This window comes from Peromyscus californicus, unplaced genomic scaffold (assembly GCF_007827085.1).
Source record: "Peromyscus californicus insignis strain IS unplaced genomic scaffold, ASM782708v3 Scaffold_14__1_contigs__length_90479793_seg_2, whole genome shotgun sequence".
In the NCBI taxonomy this organism is placed as follows: Eukaryota; Metazoa; Chordata; class Mammalia; order Rodentia; family Cricetidae; genus Peromyscus; species Peromyscus californicus.
In genome coordinates this window covers 19,188,833-19,208,786 of record NW_026294436.1, presented here as the reverse complement: position 1 = coordinate 19,208,786, position 19,954 = coordinate 19,188,833, and the positions used below count along the sequence as shown (strand labels likewise).

Here is a 19,954-nt window from a genome sequence, read left to right as displayed (position 1 = left end):
TCCCAAAAGTTGTCCTCTGGCCTTCACACATGTACTATGGCACATGTGAACCCACACATACACATGATACATAAATAGATAGATAGATAGATAGATAGATAGATAGATAGATAGATAGATATAAATGTAATGTTAAACAGAGATTTTAAGAAAAAATGTGTCTTGGGGGCCAGGAAGATAGTTTAGCTAGTAAAATGCTTGCTGTGAACCATGAGGACCTAAATTCAATCCCCAATGGCCATGTAAAATCTGGGCGTGGTGGCTCACGTGTAATCCCAGCACTAGGGAAGCGGAGACAGGGGGATCTCTGGGGCTTGCTGGTTAGCCACTGGAGCTGAATCACTGAGGTCCAGGTACAGTAAGAGACCCTATCTCAAAAACTAAGATGGAGAGTGAGTGGGGATGACACCCAATATTGACCTCTGACCTCCACGCATGTGCACACACAGAAGCACATGGAAGACAAAAGAAAATACATGCCGGGCACTTACTGTGGTGCCTGTCACGTAATAAGCGCCTAATAAATCTTAACTGTCACTTTTATGACTGTTAATGATTCTTTATTATCTGCTTGAAGGGGCCGCGCTGTGACAGAGGCACACATAAAAAACAGATAAGCTGGTGTTATGTCAGATTTCTCTTCCTAACACACTAGGATAAGATTGAGGTTTATGAGCTCACACCAGCTCATGGAGGTGGAAATGCTTGCCCCCAAACATTAAATACCGGGATAAACCAGCGTGTCGCTGAACATGCTAGTGGATGATCTGTGAAGGGAACATGGCGTTAGCACCGTGGTCAGCTGCAATGTGGAAAAGCTTTGTGATGAGTGCTGTCTGGTAAAGGGTTAAACTGAAAGGAAACTAGGTCCACTTTAAATCTTAGCTAGGAAGATGTATCATGCATGGGAGAAAAGGAGAGTTGGAAGCTGCGAAGGGCAGTCAGGTGGGAGGCAAACAGGATGCCCTGGTCAGGCTCAGGCTTGACTGAAGCCTCATCTGTTTGGGTTCCAGCCCCTGAGTCCAATCCCAGCGATGTAAAGGGAGAAGGAACAAGAAAGAACAATATGGAGATCACATGGACGGTAGGAGTACCTCCCCACCCCGCACTCACCCAGCAGCAGGCACCCGGGAGCCCCCATTCCTTAGTCCCTGGGGCCACAGTATGTTTCAGACTATCTAACTGATTGGGACCACTGTCCTCTGAGAACCAAGCTGATCTCTGAGCTGAGCATTCAGAAACCAAACAGGACAAGGTCCTAGGAGCAGGAGTTCAGAACAGAGATGGGAGCAGAGGTCACCCAATTCCACAGACTGCCAGTTTAGCCAAATTCATCAAGAAAGCCACCAAAATAAACGGTCTGATGTTGAAGGAGGGACTCAGGCTTTAGGAAGGAGAGACTTGCAAAACCCAACACTGAGCTTGATGCATGCTGGCTCTGGGCAGTGGGTTGTGGGAGGCCCTGGAGCCATCATGAAGTCCAGGTCCTTTCTGTAGCCTGGGCCTGAGATGACCAGAGAGACTTCCCTCGGGCTTGGGCTCTCAACTTCACCCTAGCTCCCTGACTACACTGTCCAAACTAAAACTGGGATATATGTTTAGAAACTGACTTTTTCTAAACCGGTCCTAAAAGCTGAAAGTGTCGTCACTCACTGCCACGAGTAACAGAGACCTGGTGCTCCTCAGAGTCACCGGCAGCCCTATCACTCTGAAGCCTGGCCCTCCAACATCCTTGACCAACAGCTTTGGGCTGAACTCAAGCTCTGGACTCTATGTCCACATAGTCTATGGCTCTGTGTGGCTAGATCTAGGGGCCGGGTTCCTGAGCCAGGTCCTTAGGATGAATGGGTGGCAGTCATCTTTAGTGAGCTCTGATGTATGGAGATGGACAAGACAGACATGTGGATTTGGTGGAACTGAAGTCAGTTCTGGAATTTTGAGCTCATCAGCAGGAGAGTAGTTTGGTTAGATAGGAGTCCTCTCTCTGACTCTGGAGATCACGACTGTCAGTCTTTGCCTCCCAGCTCCTTCTGTCATAGGAAGAAGTTCGCCCAAGTAAAGCATTGGTTCCCTGTGCACCTGCGGTGTGGGTGGTGCTTGCAGTCAAAGTGATTAAGTCTCTGGTGAACCTATTTTCATAGAAAATCTGGGTCCTACAGAGTTCCTGGGATTTTAGGCTTTGGGGGGACGTAACACAGGCAGGGTACCATCCCCGGTACTGGAAAGGAGCTGGTTGATAGCAGGCAGAGCCTGGGTGGAGTGTCTGGACAGATGGAGAGGGCAAGCTGTGGGTGGCTTTACCTACAACACCCTGTCCCACCTGTCTGTCTGTCTCTCCCTGCACAGCCCATGAATGCTACCTCTGCCTTTGGCCCCAACCTGCGCTACATCGTCAAGTGGCGGCGGAGAGAGACCCGAGAAACTTGGAACAATGTCACAGTGTGGGGCTCTCGCTATGTGGTGGGGCAGACCCCTGTCTACGTACCCTATGAGATCCGAGTCCAGGCTGAAAATGACTTTGGGAAGGGTCCCGAGCCTGAGACCATCATTGGGTACTCAGGAGAAGATTGTGAGTATTGGCCCCCTTCCCTTCCCCAACAGGACCCTCACTGCCAACTGTACATGGCCACTCTCACGGGCTGAGGAACTCAGGATATGTCATGGAAGGGCAATCAGTTCCCAGGAGATAGGGCTGCCCTACTGTGGCCTAGGCCATGCGGCACCTGGTAGCATCAGGAGAATTGCCTTTTGAACACATCCCCACTTAGCCCAGTACTGAAACTTTATAGCTGTAAAAACTGAGAGTCTAGAGACAGCCCCTTCCAGGATTCTACAACAGCAAATGGTCACACTTGAAAATAGAGCCCGGGTCTCCAGATCCCCAGACAAGTTGCTTTACTGCCAAGCCTTGCTGGCACCAAGAAAAACGTCGGGACTGCTGTTCAAAAGAGCTACTTAGATGCTCCAAGGAAACTGAGCATAGGCTAGACTCCCACCGCAGGGGAGCCGTAGACAGTGAAGTCTACAGAACACCAACCAGAGTGTCCCTGACCCACCATCTTCTAGCATTCCAGAAATGCTCCCAGCCCTTGGAATTGAACATGAAATTTGATTTTTCTTAGGAAGTTGACTCTGGGCAAACCAACATTCTAGACCTATGTGTGAAAGTGTTTGCATGGCCTCTGTGCCTAGTGCATCGACATCAGTCCCACAGCTCCTGAGCAAAGCAGAGTCAACCAGAGTCAACCAGACTCAACAGTTGGGTCTATGTCTGATCCACGAAGAGATGGCGGGATTGGTGGGGTTAGTAGAAGGAAGGGGTGAGGTCAGATCTTAGTAGGAGTGGACACAGGAGGCAGGACTGGGCTCCAAGGAAGGTCTGTGGCCCCAGGATGCTGAGGAGGGATGTAGTTAGGCCCAAGTCCCAGAAGCAGTCATGGATTGGACCCACTGGAAATGAGCAAAGGGGCCTATCCCAGTCCCACCTCTACAGTGGAAGATACTTCCCTACAGGACTCTAGTGGGGGCCCCAGTCAGTGTGTGTGATGTCGGGCTTCCCGGATGACCCCAGAGTTTCCACTACAGCTGTCCACCCTGGGGCCTGTGCGTCACTGTGGCAGCTTTGTCCTGGCTACAGAGTGGGAGTCACAGAGCCACGTTTCTTTTCTGAACGACATTGGGGCATCTCCTGTCTGCAGATAGTGTTTCTTTTGGTACATCCAGAATTGATGGTTGAAAATATCTGAAGAGTATCAGAGGAAAATACTAAGGTCTCTGAGCCTCCTGAGGGTAGCTGGAACCTGTGATTTCCCTTTGAGCCTCAGAGGGGCTGGGGACACGTGAGTCACCACCGCTTGTGAGCATCACCCTAGGAGCTGTGGCTGTGGGCAGAGGAGTGTGGCACTGTCAACCTGCAGCCCAGCAGAGGAAGCCAGGGGGATCAATGTCCATTCTCCCTCTACTCTTACCCTGGCACCTCATGTTGGCACCTCCTATTGGCGAAACTCCTCAAGAAGCCTGAGGGAAAGGTACTTGGCTGGTAAGAGAGCAGCCTCTTAGACTACAGAGCAGTGGGGACAGAGAGTGGGAAGGAAGGTCGATGATCCCAGCACCTGGATTGTCACCCTTTAGTCCTGAGACTTCACTGTGGTCTGGAGTACCCAGTATGCAGTAGAGTGGAGGTACAGGCTGTCAGAATACATCTGAGGGGACCCTAGAATCCAAGCGCCAACCTTGCCTGTATAACCAGCTCTCTGTCCCTACACGTTGCAGATCCCAGAGCTGCACCCACGGAAGTTAAAATCCGAGTCATGAACAGCACAGCCATCAGCCTTCAGTGGAACCGGGTCTACTCTGACACGGTCCAAGGCCAGCTCAGGGAGTATCGAGTGAGGAGGCCAGCCCCCAGCCCCACCTAACCACCTGCTCGCTAGCTAACCAGGGCAAGGGGCAGCAGCCGCCGCGGTGTGTAGGGGATCGGGAAGGGACCCTAGGAATACTTATGGGGTCTAAAGTTGATTCAAGATGATTTCTGGAATTCAAAATTACCCAGAGGGGAACATATACATGCATACATATATTCATGTATATTATACATATGTTCACACTTCACTTAGCAACAGGGACATGTTCTGAGAAATGCACCATTCGGCGATTTTGTCATTGTGCCAGCATCGTGGTGCATACTGAGACAAACCTAGTTGATACAAGCCAGTTCCCCAGCATGGCCACTTACTGCAGTCAATGCACACAGCAAGCTCCAGATGCACGAGGCTGTTACCAGCGTAACACTGAAAACTGTTTTATAGTAAACTGCATTTTCTAAATAGGATCAAAAGTATAAAGTAGGACCTAGGGGCGTAGTAGTAGCTCAGTGGTAGAATGCTCGCCTAACACTCATGAACCTGGCTGGGTTCAATCCCCAGCACTACAAGACAGAATGCGAGTATTGAGTAAATATGAAGCATAGGATAGGATTATAAATGTATAAACCCAGTGATGGTCATTACCAAGCGGTCCAGTTGTATTGCTATGATTTTTGTGATTGGCAGCCCCATAGACCTGTTTGCACAGCACCATCAGACATATAGTATAATACGACATCATGATGGCTACACACCATCACTAGGTGGAAGAATCTTATGGGGCCACTGTCCTATCATGCACGGTCCCTTGCTGGCAGAGCATCACACAGCTCACGACTATATGAACACACATGGTATACTGAAGGTCCAGCTCAGCTAGAACTCCTTGGGAGGGTGCTGGGTTTGGGCTGGTCCTGCAAAAGCACATGTGTTTGGTATACATGCATGAACGGACATGTGTATCTTCGGATGCATCCCTGGAGCACCTCACAGCTACACCCTGTCCCTCAGAGGGCCCCGCCGAGCTGTTTGCTTCCCCGACCTGGTTCCAGAAAGCCACACTAACCGGCAAAGCCGCTCTGTTACTCTGTCTCCCTGTTGCTGCAGCCAGCTCTGCTGCCCAACACAGATTCTGAAGGCCCTGGCCGCTGGGGCTTTCAGCCTGTGCCCTCAGAGGGCTGGGCTGAGGGTGGGGGAGAAATGGTAGGATTTTCCCTCAGGAGGGTAGCTACATCGCAGCTGGCTGGCTCTGAGGAGGATACAGCCATGGCTTACCCCTGGGTCTGTGACTTCTGAGGTCATCGAGAGTTGGCTGATGGACAGCTGGGGACAGACAGAAGGGGTCAGTCCCTTCTTGGGAAATGAACTTGGTGGGTGAACTAAAGAAAGGAGGGCCGGGTGCCCCTGTTCTAGCTCCTCCCCAACAGTTAACTTTTAACCCTTAACCTGCTGGCCTGGAGAGTTTTCTTACTGAAGTACTTATCAGGCTCCGTAAATCTGAACTTCCTCGCTACTTCGCTGGTGACCCTGATGTGACAAGTTGTCCTGTGGCTTCTTACCCACTGCTAATAAGACTTTCATTACACCCTTCACCTCTACCACCCTCCAAGGCCACCCTTCCCATCCAAGCTCCGCTACTGCACAGCCCTGCACCCCAGCTTACTTGGACATGTGTCTGCCATCTCTAAAGATCTTCAATGGTACATAAAGAAATCACTTGGCTTTCAGAGAATTAAACCAACCATTGCTCATACTCCGACTGTGTGGGACAACCTGCTCCTTGCGTGCCCACCTGCGGCCTCCCTAAACTGTACTAATCCACCTGAAAGCGAGGTGGTCTTGGAGCGTCAGGCACAGCTTTCTGCGCCAGGACTCCTGATTTGCATTTGGGGTTCTGGCATGGACTCTCCCTGTGCCACGCGTCACCCAGCTTGGACACAGTCTCCAAAGAAGTGGTACGGCTCCAAACATGAGTGAAACCACAACCCTGTTTCCCATTCAGCATCACTCTATTTATGAGTGGCTAATGAGTGAGGACCATAAGGCTGTCCCCCCAGTCTGTGTGGGGTGGACGAGGTCACCTGAGACTGGGAGACTGTAGTAAGCAAAGGGAGGGCCAGTCACTACCACCACTAACCGCTAACCTGGCCTTGCTGCCTGGTCCCTCACCAGCCTGCCTCTGTCTCAAAGGCTTACTACTGGAGGGAAAGCAGTTTGCTGAAGAACCTGTGGGTGTCTCAGAAGAGACAGCAGGCCAGCTTCCCTGGTGACCGCCCCCGGGGTGTGGTGGCTCGCCTGTTCCCCTACAGTAACTACAAGCTGGAGATGGTTGTGGTCAATGGGAGAGGCGATGGGCCTCGCAGCGAAACCAAGGAATTCACCACCCCGGAAGGAGGTAGGTCTGACTTGGAGCTCTTCGAGGTGGGGTAGGATGAGGTAGTGTCACCAGTGAGCCTGGAGCAACTCCGGCATGGCTTGGCATGGACAGCCTGGGTGACCTCAGCAAGCTGATGACCATCACCGAGGTGGACTGTCCTTATGGAAACGTGTGTCTCAAGAGATCTGTGTGGCGTGCCAATGCGTTCCAGACACAGGCTATTCAGACTGACCCCAGCACCTCCTCTGAGGTGAAGGCCATACACGGCATCTGGCCACTTCGATGTCCTGCTTCCCAGCACTGAAGACCTGCACAAGCCTCCCCTTGGCATCAAGAAACACTCACAGGAAGTTCTGTGTACAGAGTGTCACCCCACCCTCCTGCGGGCCTATGGTTTGGTCTGACCCTGTGGTCCAGACATCTACAAAGTTCTGTTCTCACCTTGGTTTCCCCCATAGGCTCTTTGATCCACGTGGCATAAGCTTAGTCTTCTGTTTCGCCTCCCTCCCTGCTTAACCGTTTCCCATTTCTTCTTCTCTTCCTCCTCTCTCTTCTCCTTTGTCCTTCCCTCTCGTTTTCTTTACCCCTGTCTCTCCTCCCTCAGTTTGGTTCCCATCATCAACCTCTCCCCATCACTCCCACCCCTCTCCAGGCGCTCTGCCCTGAGTCTCTCTCTCCTCCCCGATAGAGCCCTAGAGCCCGTATCCCCAGCTCAGAAGCTGGGGCCTGCTGCTGCACCCAGGGGTGAGAGCCCTTGGCTGAGGACTGGGAACTGCACCCTCGCCACAAGACGGTTATGATGGGTTCCCTGGCTGGGAGTGGCTCTGATTTGGAGGTGTATTTGCAGGGTTGAAGCAGCCTAATGTGTGCCAAGTCCAGGGTAGTTGCCAAAGGAAACTCACTTGACTTCCCCCACTTCAGCAGCCGTGTCTGAGCCTTCCTTGGCTTCCTACCAGGTGAAAGTGCATGCCAGGCAGGCGGCAGGCTCTACCCTCATGGTTCTAGGACCTGGTTCAGCAGTGGTCCAGCACAGGGATACTTGAGGTCATGCCTTCATGCCTGTACTTTGTTTTCTGTGTTCTCCTCATCCTCCCCGCCCTCATCTCCCGGCTCCCTCCTCCTTCCCCAAGTACCCAGTGCCCCCAGGCGTTTCAGAGTCAGACAGCCCAACCTGGAGACCATCAACCTGGAGTGGGACCACCCGGAGCACCCCAATGGAATCCTGATTGGATACACTCTCAAATACGTGGCCTGTATGTTCTGCTTTTTTTTGCTTTTTCTAAATCAGATGCAATCACAAGCCCTCTCTCGGCATTTTCTTGAGGGATGGAGATTGGAAGCCTGTGGGGGCAGATGGCATTGCATAGGGATGAGACTACCAAGGAAAAGCTGGTAATTAAAGAGAGGAGGCAAGACCCAAGTCCTGCTCTTCTTACCCAGCTCCATCTGCAGGAGGGAGACAAACGGTCCTCTGGTCTATTGGGAGAGACCATCCCAGCCCTCAGGGAGCTTGTGGTCTCCAACATCTACCAGTCTAAGAAAGAGAGTTCCTCCCCCATTGGCACCTCCATCTGATGGGCAGACAGAGTGTGCACAGGCAGCGAGGGATGCTTGGGAGACACTGTAAACAGGTGTCATTCAGATAAGGCGGCCGTCTGTAGAATAGTCGGGCTACTGTGGAATGATTTGACTAAGGGACCTGCGTCAGGAAGTCCTTACCACAAAGGGGCGGGATCGCCAGGTGGGAACAGGAATGTGATCACACTTCAAAAATGTTAAAGTGTAGGCAGTGCTGCCCCTCACTGGGAAGCTCAAAGGGCCGGGTGACATGTTGTTGACACTGTAGCAGCCAACCATGTGGCCTCCACGCTGTTCTGAATTGATCTCTGGACCCGACCCTTCGCCTGATGTATTGAAGAAGGTGGCCTTTTACAAATGAGGCAACAGCATTTAAAAGCCCTGGGGAATTCTTCCAGTTCTGTTTGAACAGAAGAAAAGAATTCCAGAGATTTGACCATGTCAGAGGGCTTGGGAAGTGTAAACTGATCTTTCAGAACTGACCACATGACTTTCGGGAAGCTAGAGACAGTGGGGTCGGTGTGAAGTGTGAACCCTGAGGTACAATGGAGGTCCCTCAGTGCTTCCAGTGGGAGGGAGCTTGTGCCCAATCCCCTTCCAGAAACCCCGGAAGCTGCCCAAGCCACAGCTTCTAGAACCCGCGCAGGTACTAAACCTCTCCACTCGCCTCTCTCTCCAGTTAACGGAACCAAACTTGGGAAGCAGATGGTGGAGAACTTCTCTCCCAATCAGACTAAGTTCTCGGTGCAGAGAGCAGATCCTGTGTCGCGCTACCGCTTCTCCCTCAGCGCCAGGACGCAGGTGGGCTCCGGAGAAGCAGCCACAGAGGAGTCCCCAGCACCTCCAAATGAAGGTAGGTCCACGGCGGCAGCCCTCGGAGCGAAAGGCCCTAGCTAATCTGGACTCCTGGAGAAACGCACCAGAAGCTGGGCTTGGCCTTCCAGGGTGGAGAGGAAGTGAGGCCACAAATCCTCAGCCCCACCCGGGTAGCCTGTCTTGGGTGCTGAGAGATAGGTACCGGTACTGTATCTGGAAAAGTCATCACTCTGACGTGCAGGCAGACCTGGTCCTCCACTTTGCCGTGACTTGCACAGCTACTTAACATCAACCGTCTGTCCTTGTAGAAGAATAAGAAAGGACATGTGAGTTGAGAGTAAACACGAGACATAACCATTCCGATGAACTCCAAAGAGTCAAACCGCTCATCTACTGAGGGAGGCAGGAATACAACTGACCGTCCTCCCTGAGGACTCTGGGAACATCCCTTCTTTTGCCAAAGGCATACAGGGCTGAGGAGACAGGGAAAAGTGCAGTGATCGCAGCGGCTGGACTGGGTCAAGAGTGGAGCAGGAAATATGTTCTCCCTCTGCAGCCTGAATAAGATGAGGTGTCTGGCTGCAGAGAGGTAGGAGCTGGGAACAAGCCTTTGCCAAGCCAGCTTAACAAAGAGCAGGTGAACTAATAATACCTTAAGTCATGGCAAGATCCCTCTCCAGAGCTGCGCCTGACTTGAGCGTGCACGAGAGGGCGCTCTTGGCTCATTTGCATGTATGCTGGCTTCGGCATAACGTCCCAAAGATGATAAGGCTGCAGAAGCTTCAAAACTGGTAGCTCCTTGTAAAATGGTCGGGACCCTCTGCCTCTCCAGAGGTACAGCGGTCTATGCAATAACTCTTTCTTAAGCACCTACCCACATGCACCACACCAGACACTACACCAGAAGCAAGGGACGGAAAGGTAATAAGAAGTTCACAATGTCTAGAGACATCTACAAGAATGTCTGGTTGTCTTTCTGCCCAAATTAAGGTGCTGCCATGGGCAGGAAGTTTAGGGTATTCAATATGCAAGGGGGAGACAAAGAAAAGGTAATATGAACTAGCATCTCTGGGATTACCCCATGATTGTGACCAGTATTTGCCTCCTAGGAGGCTCGGGTCCTGCAGTCTGATCCTGACCCAGATGGGGTCTTCTGAGCATCTCTCCTCCCCCATCCCAGGAAGGAATTGTGCTTCCCGAGGGGGCTGCCAGGCCATACTGCCTCAGCCCAGTCTTCTTGTACAGCTGCAGCGGCAGCCCTGAGCTCCTCTGGCCAGTGGGCAGCACCCAGGCAGAAGCTTGAGGACTACCGGTCCCCTGTGTCCCTCTCTGGTCTTCTAGATCAGGAGTAGTCACACAACAAGCTCCCCGCCCTGGTGTCCTCTTCTAACCTCTGCACACACAGGAAGTTGATTAGGGCTGGTGGACTTTCAGTAAGTATCTGGTTGCATCTGTTGCCAGAGACTGCCAGGCTGTGGTACACTCTCTATAGTTCCAGAGATGCAGAAAGCCTCTCTGCCCAGCCCAGGACAGAAGAAAAACCCTTTGTCCAACCTCAGGGACCATGAAGGGGAAGATCCTACAACTCCGGGGGACGAGAGGACAGAGGTGTTCGGGGATTTGTGGATATTTTCAGAGATTTGTTCTAGAGCTCTCGGTCATGTTTAATTTCCTATTTTCATGAAGTACAATTTACGGGGGGCGGGGGGCATCGACGCAGTGGGAAACCAGGTCAGGTGGGTCAGGTGCTTTCAGAGCTCCAGGACCTTCGGAGTCTGAGATGGGGATGGTCCCTCCCCCACCGCTACCCAGCATCTTGCTGTGAAGGTGCAGGGGCTGTCTTTGTGCCTAGCTGGTTGCTCCTGCACCACCTACATCTACACCCTCAATTCCTGGCATCTTAGGGGGTCACTTCGCCCAGCCAGGGCAGGGCAGATCCTTGGGAAAAGAGCTGGAAATATAGCATTTTGCCTGACCTGTGCCTGCAGCCACCTCTTACATGGCAAGTCCTTGAATACGGGTAGAAGCATGATGTATCAGAAAGGTCTCTAAGCACCAGATGGAATAAGAGGAACCTGCCTGACTCCTGTGGGGTTGAGCGTGACTCCCTGAACACCATTTAGCATCCTTGGGATGGCGACAAGCCGTAGTCGGTATCACTAGACATACCACTGGAGTCAGGTTCGAGCCAGACCTTGTCTGCTTTCTTCTGTGGTTTCACCTATGCTGTTTTCTCTTCCCTCTCATCCTCTCCCCCACTCTCTCTGGCCATCTTGGGTGCTGTGCCTGAAGCTACTCCAACTGCAGGTATTGTACCAGCAACCGAGGTAATGGGCATAGCACGGGGCAGTGCAGATGGAGCCCATGCTGGCCAGAGCCCAGCAAGAGAAAAGTGACTCAGACTGAAAGCATGCTCCAGGCTCACCCTTTCAGTGGAGGAGCCAGGCTTGAGAGGAAGATGTCTAGAGAGTGTTGACCAGAGGGAGTGAACATGCCCTCTCCTCTCACGCCATGCTTGCCCCTACTAAGGAGGCTGGCTTGCAAGGGGTCTCATATGTAGATTACCTATTGTGGCCACCTGAGCCTTGCTGGCCCTGACATCTCTGAGCACAGAGAGAGCTCTCGAAGGTGTGCTAGAGAGGAAACCGCTGACTCCTAGCCCCGATAATGCCGCAATCCTCTGAAAGGGTGAGCACACTGTGCATGCTGGACTTGCATGCTGCATGGGGGGGGGACCCAGCGCCATTCCACCAGCTAGCGTATGTTCCGGTCAGTGGGAATAAGCAAGCGCGTCCGTGAGTAAGACCGGGGGCTCCAGGGCCTGGAGTCTCACTGGGTGTCAGAGATTGCAGAGCTCCTTGACCCAGAAACTCAGCTCCTCAGTATTTGGTGTGGAGATAGACTTTCTCCTTTGGGGTCAGGAGCCGGGCAGGTGGGTCTGTGTTAAAAGCCAACATGCTAACAATGTCCCCCTTCAGTCCTCATGTCATGGGTTTGAGGACCATCAGAGGGCTCTACCATAGAGGGAGGGCTGTCCTCAAGCCAGAGAACTCTGCAAGGGATGCATGCCAGGGTTCCTTTCCTGGTCCTCTGAGCTTGAATTTTCCCATGAGTTAGGAGCTGAGGAGAGAATGCCCAGAGTATTACAAAGGCTAGAAGCCAGGGTACACTAGTATCTGCACAAGCAAGTTCTGTAAAGACATAGCTTTGTAAAGACACAGGCTTTGGGTGAGGGAATCAAGAGCCAGGCAGGAATCCGAGTTTGCTGTGTATTACCTAGCCCACTTGGTTTCCGTCCTACCTATCCCCATTTATTTCCACCCGCTCCTTCCTACGTTGATTCTGCTTCTGCTGCATACCCTCCTTATGTTTTCATGTTTTGCCAGCTAGATCTGCCAGTAATTTAAAAAAAAAAAAAAAAAAACCCACCATGCTTCCTTCTCTCAGGCCTCTTCCTCCTGCCCCAGTAACCAGGCTGGTGCTTCCCCAAAAGATCTAAAACCCTCTTCCAGGATGTGAGACACAGAAGGTGTCCAGGGCCTGGGGACCGTAGATCAAACAATTCTTGCCATGCTTCAGGGATGGTTGCCCTGTCTTCCTGTGTGAGTCTCTTCCACAGTTGTGACAGCAGGTACTTGAGACAAGTCAACCCAAAGCTGATTGGTCAAGCATCTTCCTGTCACCCCTCCCCATTCTGGCACTCCAGACCCAATGTAGTGGATCCAGCCGCAAGAAGTCTGCTGTGTTCCGAGGACAGTCTGTGCGGTCCTCCTGTGAGCTGCCGTTGCAAGGGGAGTGAGGGGTGCTGTTCCAAACCCCCTTCCACTTCGTCCTTCCAATTTTAAAAGTTCTAAACTCATCAAGCCATGCAGGACGGGACCAGGGTCTCTGCTGTCAATCAAGTGTGTTTCCCAGGCTCCAGTATCCACATGACACACACGGGGAAGGGCGGATTGGACTTTTTTTGTATCTGAGACCTGCCAGTAATATCAGATGTTCTCAGCTTTACGTACACAGTGCCTTCTGGGGGCAGTAGAACTTGGGTCTACATTTTCAAAGGGAGCAGTGTCCAGCCCACCACCCTCCTCCTTCTCATCCTCACCAAACCCCGGCACTTCCCCCAAGATTGATCAGTTCTTATATCGCCCAGTGAAGATAATCCCTCCCGTCCACCTGTATCCTCAGTCTGCTAGGATTGCTGCCCATCTGTCTCACAATCTGTGACTTGGCTGGAGTAGTCTTCATGCCATGTGGACCATCTTGGACCGAACATTCCATCTTGGAATGTCTGGAAGCTGTCCTTGTCTTTGACTCAGCTCCGATCTGCAAATGTTGGGTGGGTAGCTGATAGAAACTCGGCTCTGTGGCAGGTTTAGGAGGATAAGAAAATGAGCAAGATGTGACATCTCTCCATCTCTACACATGCTCCCCCAAACGCTCTAGCTATGTGTCTTCCTTGGGGCCTTAGCTATTCTATAGGACTGGCCCATCCTCTTTGGGCCGACTCCCGGCTTCCAGATCTAGGCTACCCTAAAACCATCTTAGGTACTCGACACTCAATGCTCTCTCTAGGTTGCTGGCCAGCTGTGACCACCCATCAGTACCAGTCAGGACTGTTTCCAAACTCACAGTTCCTGCTGTGACGAGAAATGACATTCTAGCACAGGAATATGTCTGCCTAGCCTGTGGTCCCTCTCTGTTTCTGCCAGCCCGACTTCAGGGCTCACCAATGTTCCACCCTCTCCCCAGCTCAGTCCAGGATTAAAATGCTCTGAATGGCCTGAACTATACATTGTTCCCTTGTGAAAAGTTTATCCCTTCCTTCCTACCTGTCCCGGGCTTCAGATGGCTCTCTCTCTGACTGTGGTACCTTGGCCTCTTGACCTCTGCCTTCCCTGTATCCTCTGGCCCTCCATCCTGGGAATAATAGACACAGCAATGAGTGGGTCAGGGGCATGCTGATTTGCCAGCTGTGGCCTCTGAGGGTCTACTCTATAGAACCTCACTGGGGGCATCCCTGGAGGCTGCCAGTAGCTCCTGCCTCACTCCCCATCTCTTCTCACTTATACCCCGAGGCTTGCCTCAGAGCCCAACAAGAGGTACCCAGGAACTACCACCACAGAGAACTTCCTTTATACTTGGTAGGCGTGGCTATCAGAGGAGAGGGGCTTGTGGGCTGGAAGCATCCACATGGTCACTTCTCACCCTCGTCTTCAAGCTGCTGAACAAAGTCGGAAAGCCGTTCGGCATTTCTGTCCCAAGGGCATTTGCTGGACTGCCCTGGAAAGCATGCAGCTCAGAGGGAGTAGGAGAGATGTGAGTGTGTGTCCCTGTTAAAGGGTTTGGTCACAGGAGGGCTTTGAGGAAAATGGACTTGGACTCATGGACCCTGGAAAATGTACAGCTACTGTACCTGAGGGAAAGGAAGCCCAGGTCCCTGAGCTATATGATGGAGCAGGCAGTGACCCAAGTTACAAGGAATGGTTTCTCATGGCACCTTTTGGGTAGTCACAGAAAAGAGGGCCTTGTGTACATTTCATCTGCCAGAAAGTACTAGAAAACACATCATTCATAAAGAACTAAGTGAGAGCTGCTTTGCTCAGAGGGACAGAATCTCTTCCTGTCTGTCACTTGTGGCCAAGGTCATGGTGGACAGGGGACCAGCCCTGAGGTAGTTGATCTCCGCCTTCCTGTCTCTCCACATTTCTGTTTGTGAATCCATGCTTCCACAAGCATGTTGGTGGGTAGATAAAGCCAATCCCTTCATGTGGAGTCTTAAGAGCACTGAGTTGACTTTCTGGCCTAGGGCTGAACGCACCCCTAAAAAAAAAAGTAAGAGAGGAAGGCTTGTCTCCGCTCCCTGCCCCCACCTTACCCGCCCCTCCGCATGCTTTCTTGATGCCTGAAAGTTGACTCGAGTTAGGGGAATACAGTGTTATTGACTTGGAATGTTCCTTGGATTCTCTGAGATGTAATGGACAGTCATCTTCCCAGTGTGACTTTATAGTCCCCACACTTAGGGCCATTAATAGCTTTGATTTTGCAAGTAGGGAAGCTTCAGGGGCCTTGAAAATGTGTCTTTCTTCCCAGTAGGGGCTTATAATACCAGAGCCCCAGGGAAGTACCATAAGTCGGTTTCTAGTTGAAATGGCTTAGGCTCAAGAGCCTGATTCTCCTAGGGAAAGTTTTCCCCCTTCCATCCCTGACCTAACCCTTCTGTGAGGATGGGAGAAGTGAGGGATATTATTGTCCAGGATTTCTGGAGATTTGAGGCAGAGTGAGATATCACGCTTCCTCGGAAGTTAGGCTCACTGTTTGTGTCTGTGTCCCTGCCTACTGCCAACACTAGAAAGCGAACGATGGTCAGATCATGAGCAGTGATGTCACAAGAGGGAGAGAGCTCTGCCCCGATTCGCCTGGTCATCCTCACACTGTGAGTCTTAACAAATACCGACCTTGGAAGTAAGGAGAGGGGGCCCCTTGCTAGCTTCCCTGACAGTTCTATAGAAGAAGAATGGTATGAAAAAGTCGCCACATTTGTGGGTTTAGGTCCCAGGGCCGACTGACGTGAAAAGTCCGCTTTAGACGGAAGATGAGCAAGTCAGGTTAAATATGAGCCCGGCTGTGACCCGGATGAAGATCTCCACAGAGCGGGAGCCTGGCACTTAGCTCCTTTATCATTGCAATCTGTGTGGCTTTCTGAGGCTGGGAGACTAAGGTCGCCCATCACAGGCCACATCATCATCCATGCTAGGTTCTAATGTAAACAGGAAGGACTTGGGATGCGTGGACTCGGCGTCTCCTGGACAGAAAGGCAGCACTAGAGGTTTGGGTGCAGGGGTGGGGGCAGCTGCCAGAAGGCAAAGAAGGGGCAGATGGGAGAAGGGGACAGAAACCACAGACATGATAAAGGGGACTTTGGAGTGAGGGGCTGGGAGTAGCAGGCTGCTCTGAGTCCCTGAAGGACAGAGCCCGGTCACCTGCCCACATCTCCTCTGAGTTGAGGCTCCAGAGCTGGACCCACATGATATTTCTGGATCTTTGTGGGTCGTGTGTGACCCACACTTTGCCATCCCTGGGGTCCAATGATTCGGTGTGTGTGTCCTTCAGCCACTATCCTGGTCCCTGGTTGGATGCATGCTGGGTGCTTCAAGCTACACAGACCATGAGAAGAAAATGAAACACACACCCGCTTCATTCTCTTCCTCTCCCATGGCTGTATATCAGTTGCTGGGGTCCTCCCAGACCAGTGCAGATGCTTGGGAAAGCTTCTGACTTCCGAGCCCATCTTCCCACTGGGCTGCCTGCCTTGCACGTGGGGGCCGGATGGACTAGCTGGGTGCTACCAGACCAACCAGACTCGGTTATTTCCAATTTCCCTCTTAGCTCCTCCCACGTTGCCCCCGACTACTGTGGGTACCACAGGCCTTGTGAGCAGTACTGATGCTCCTGCCCTTGCTGCCACCAGTGAAGCCACAACAGTCCCCATCATCCCAACTGTCGTACCTACCACCATCGCCACTACCGTCGCCACAACTACTACAACCACTGCCGCCACCACCACCACCACCACCACCACCACGGAGAGTCCTCCCACTGCCACCATTGCGACTAAGATTCACGAAACCGGTACTGTGCATTGCCCATGCTCCTGGCCCCCCTGAGCCCACCTCCTAGCTTCTCCAGACAACCCCAGACTGAGCAGTGGGCTCTGGGGTGGTGTCGACCAGCCCACCATGTTTTACGTTGCACACTAGGCCCAGAGTCCCCACCCTGAGCACACACGGGTGGTCATCTACCACTCAGCACTCCTTAACGCTAGTCAGATCCCGCCATCCTTCAACAGAGCACCAGGCTTCTCGGAGAGAACCCCAAACATATTCCAGGTAGTCAGCCAGGGATGGACACTCAGAAATAGATGTGGTGAGAAGGGATGGTGTTAATGGCTGTGTGCCTGGCCAAGAGACCTGATGGCTGCACTGTGTCTGTCCACCTCGAGGGACAGAGGCTAGAAGGAGGAGCAGGGAGTGGCCGCCATGCCACACATCTCCGCCTCTGGAACCCCTGCCTCTGTCCCCAAGGAATTCTTGCAGGTATTTCTTTTAAAAAGTTAGAGCATGCAGGAAATGGTGTTACCAGGTCATGTCATAATGCCCAACAATGCTCCGTTTCTTTTCCATACACCCCTAAAATGTAGATCTGGAGGGAAAAATGCAGGAGTTCTGGGAATGGCCTTTAGGGTCCCTGTACTTTAACCATAGAGCATCTTTGGAGAATTCAATCATTTCTGAATACCAAGCAAGCATCAGTCTCTTATTATCATAGAGCAGAGGGTCTCTACCTTCCTGGGCCCAGAGGGCGGCTGTAACAGGGCATGAAGCCTCTGGAAAGACTGCCCAAGAGTACCCAGGATGCTCCCGTTCCCAGAGAACCATAGACCGACCCCCAGCCTCCACTGCTTTTGCTTCTTGGATGAGTCCCTCCACCTTCCCAGCCTCACTGCCTCCCAACCACCCACGTATCAGCCTCGGAATGTAAACGGAGGCTTGATGCTCTTATTAGTATTTGCTGTAGCTCAATTACAGGTGTTAAGTGAACCGCAGGCAGAGGCAGGTGATTCACAGCTGACACATTCCTCAGCTGATGTGCGTTAGAGGCACAATACTAGAATGTAAACATGAAATTTAAGGGGAAAGTCAACCCAGGAGAGAAGCCTTCTACACAATCCGATGCCATCAGTGACTTGGGGTTGCTGTCCTTTGGGGCATAGTGAGACATCTTTTTTCATCAGGGCAGGCCTTTGAATCCTTAAAGTGCTTTGAATTAGCAAAAGTGAGCCAAGAATTCAAAAAATGATGAATCTTGCTCCCTGGCCATTCCTGACCTAGAAACATCACTCTTATACCGGGCAGGCCTGGCCTCATGACTCACAGCCCAAGTATAGACCACGTCAGAAGCGGCAGAGGGCCTGGCCACAGCCCGGGTCACGTAGAGAGCATTGGGACAACTGTGAAGTATCTCAGTTTCCCAGGACTCTTTTTAATGAAATCCATCTTCATCTTGTCTTATATCTCAACAGGCAGTGCTTCATAACTTTTCCTTTTTCAGGGTATCCTCTGATTCATTTTAGATTTGGGTGCTATTCCCTAGCTCTCGTGTGCTAGGAATCTGTGGAATGATACTTGCTAATCATGGCCTCCTTTAGACTTGACAATTGCTGAGAGTTTCTTGGTCTCTCCCTCCGAACACCCCAGTTCTGTAGCAGTCATTATCCTGACCCTTCTGATGGTTGCCACCTCAGAATCCTCTTGGTCTCCCATTGCTTTGCTCTGTGTGTGATGTGTGTGTCCGTGTTACTGTACACATGTTAGTGTGTGTGAACGCAGGTCCATACACGAAGCTAAGAGACCAACGCTGAGTGTTGGTGCTGGCTTTCCAACTATCTGGATCTGAGACAGGGCCTCTGGCCGTCTGCTGCTTGCTGCACACGCTGGCCTGCAAGTGCCACCGTGTCATGTGACTCTTCTTTCAGCCTCCCATCTCTTGGTGACGCTTGTGCTTCCGTGTTCAGCTTTTATTTGGGTTTTGGAGATCTGAACTCAGTTTGACAGGTTTGCGCGACAAGGATTTTCCTCACTGCCATCTCTCCAGCCCCTGCTTGGCCTTTCCTAAAAGCACCCGACTGCCATTCCCTTTGAGAGCGTCAGATTTGGCTCGATGTCACATTGGGGGTCAAGCTGTTTAGATGCAAATCCTCTAGGTGTGGTACAGAGTCCTGAGGTAAGGAGCAGGAAAGACCCCCAAATCAGGGCTAATCCACTTCATTACTACTCCAAGATCCTTGAACTTCCAGGAAGAGGGAATTACTGAAGCAGCCGATGTGATCAAAACGGACCATGCGCAGCAGAAAAGCAGCCTGTCTCCCTCCCTCCCAGGCAGCGGGCTTTCTGCTGCCATTAGTGGAGCCTTTTTTCTCAGCCCCTCACTTGACACACATTGTGTTCACCTGGGGCAAACAACACCTGACAGGGTTGCAGTAGAAAACAAAAAACACTTCTTTGAAGTGAAAATCAGGAAATCTTTTATCACTTCCCCAGCCCTGCAGACTCAATCACATGTCAACTAGATAATGAATAAATGCATCGCCAATATTCTCTATTCATTTATGCCTGACAAGTGAGTTGGTGACAGTGCCCCCTTGCATTCTAATTAAATATACAGCAGCCATGTTTGTAAAGCCCTTGAACTACAAGCATCCTTGCTAGTCCCTTGCTGCTAAGTCTTCGCTGGGAAATGTGGTAATCAGACTTCTGGGACTCTGGCATTTGAAGGCTGCCGCCATCCGCCTGTGTATACGGGCTATGGTTTCAGACAGCACCGTGCCTTTGATAAAGTGGCTCCCGGCCCCCAGGTGCTTGATAATTAATGTCCTCTTTGTTACAAGGAGATCAAAGCTCTGTGGCTCTGTGGCCAAGAAGCCAACTAGCGGACTTCTTCTAATATAGAGAACACTAAGGGCTGGATGCCGAGGGAAGCTCATCATCTTTGGGTCCCATCTAGCCTGTGTCAGGGGCATCCATGCTGACTGTTCTGGGGACTCTTGAGGTTCTAGGCCACAATACAGGCCATCTAGGCTCTCATTAACTGGAGGGCCTCAGATCAAAGTCACCTGATTAGTATTCTCTAGCTTCAGGAAGCCAGGAGCGTTTTCCTGTGTTTAATCACATCCCTACTATCTCATTCTTACATGGTTTTCTTTGGGTGGTGCTCAGGATGGACCCTGCATGGCCAGCAAGCACCCCAGTACTAAGCTGTACCT

At 51.7% G+C, this 19,954-nt stretch overlaps 1 protein-coding gene across 19 annotated transcripts in view; it reads left to right on the top strand.

The window, feature by feature from the left end:
* The window catches only part of Nfasc (neurofascin), a 176,435-nt gene that overhangs the window by 136,580 nt on the left and 19,901 nt on the right, over positions 1-19,954 (top strand). For 8 of the 19 annotated variants that reach the window (XR_008217891.1, XM_052736917.1, XM_052736913.1 and 5 more), the window contains 8 exons: positions 1,014-1,084; positions 2,347-2,569; positions 4,273-4,388; positions 6,555-6,759; positions 7,872-7,994; positions 8,999-9,172; positions 11,428-11,442; positions 16,522-16,764. Coding sequence is in view for 17 of the 19 variants with exons in the window: in XM_052736917.1 (XP_052592877.1) it covers positions 1,014-1,084; positions 2,347-2,569; positions 4,273-4,388; positions 6,555-6,759; positions 7,872-7,994; positions 8,999-9,172; positions 11,428-11,442; positions 16,522-16,764 (1,170 nt within the window). In the remaining 2 variants the exon portion in view is untranslated. The remainder of the gene's footprint in view (positions 1-1,013; positions 1,085-2,346; positions 2,570-4,272; positions 4,389-6,554; positions 6,760-7,871; positions 7,995-8,998; positions 9,173-11,427; positions 11,443-16,521; positions 16,765-19,954) is intronic. The other 11 variants (XR_008217892.1, XM_052736929.1, XM_052736927.1 and 8 more) reach the window with 4 other exon arrangements.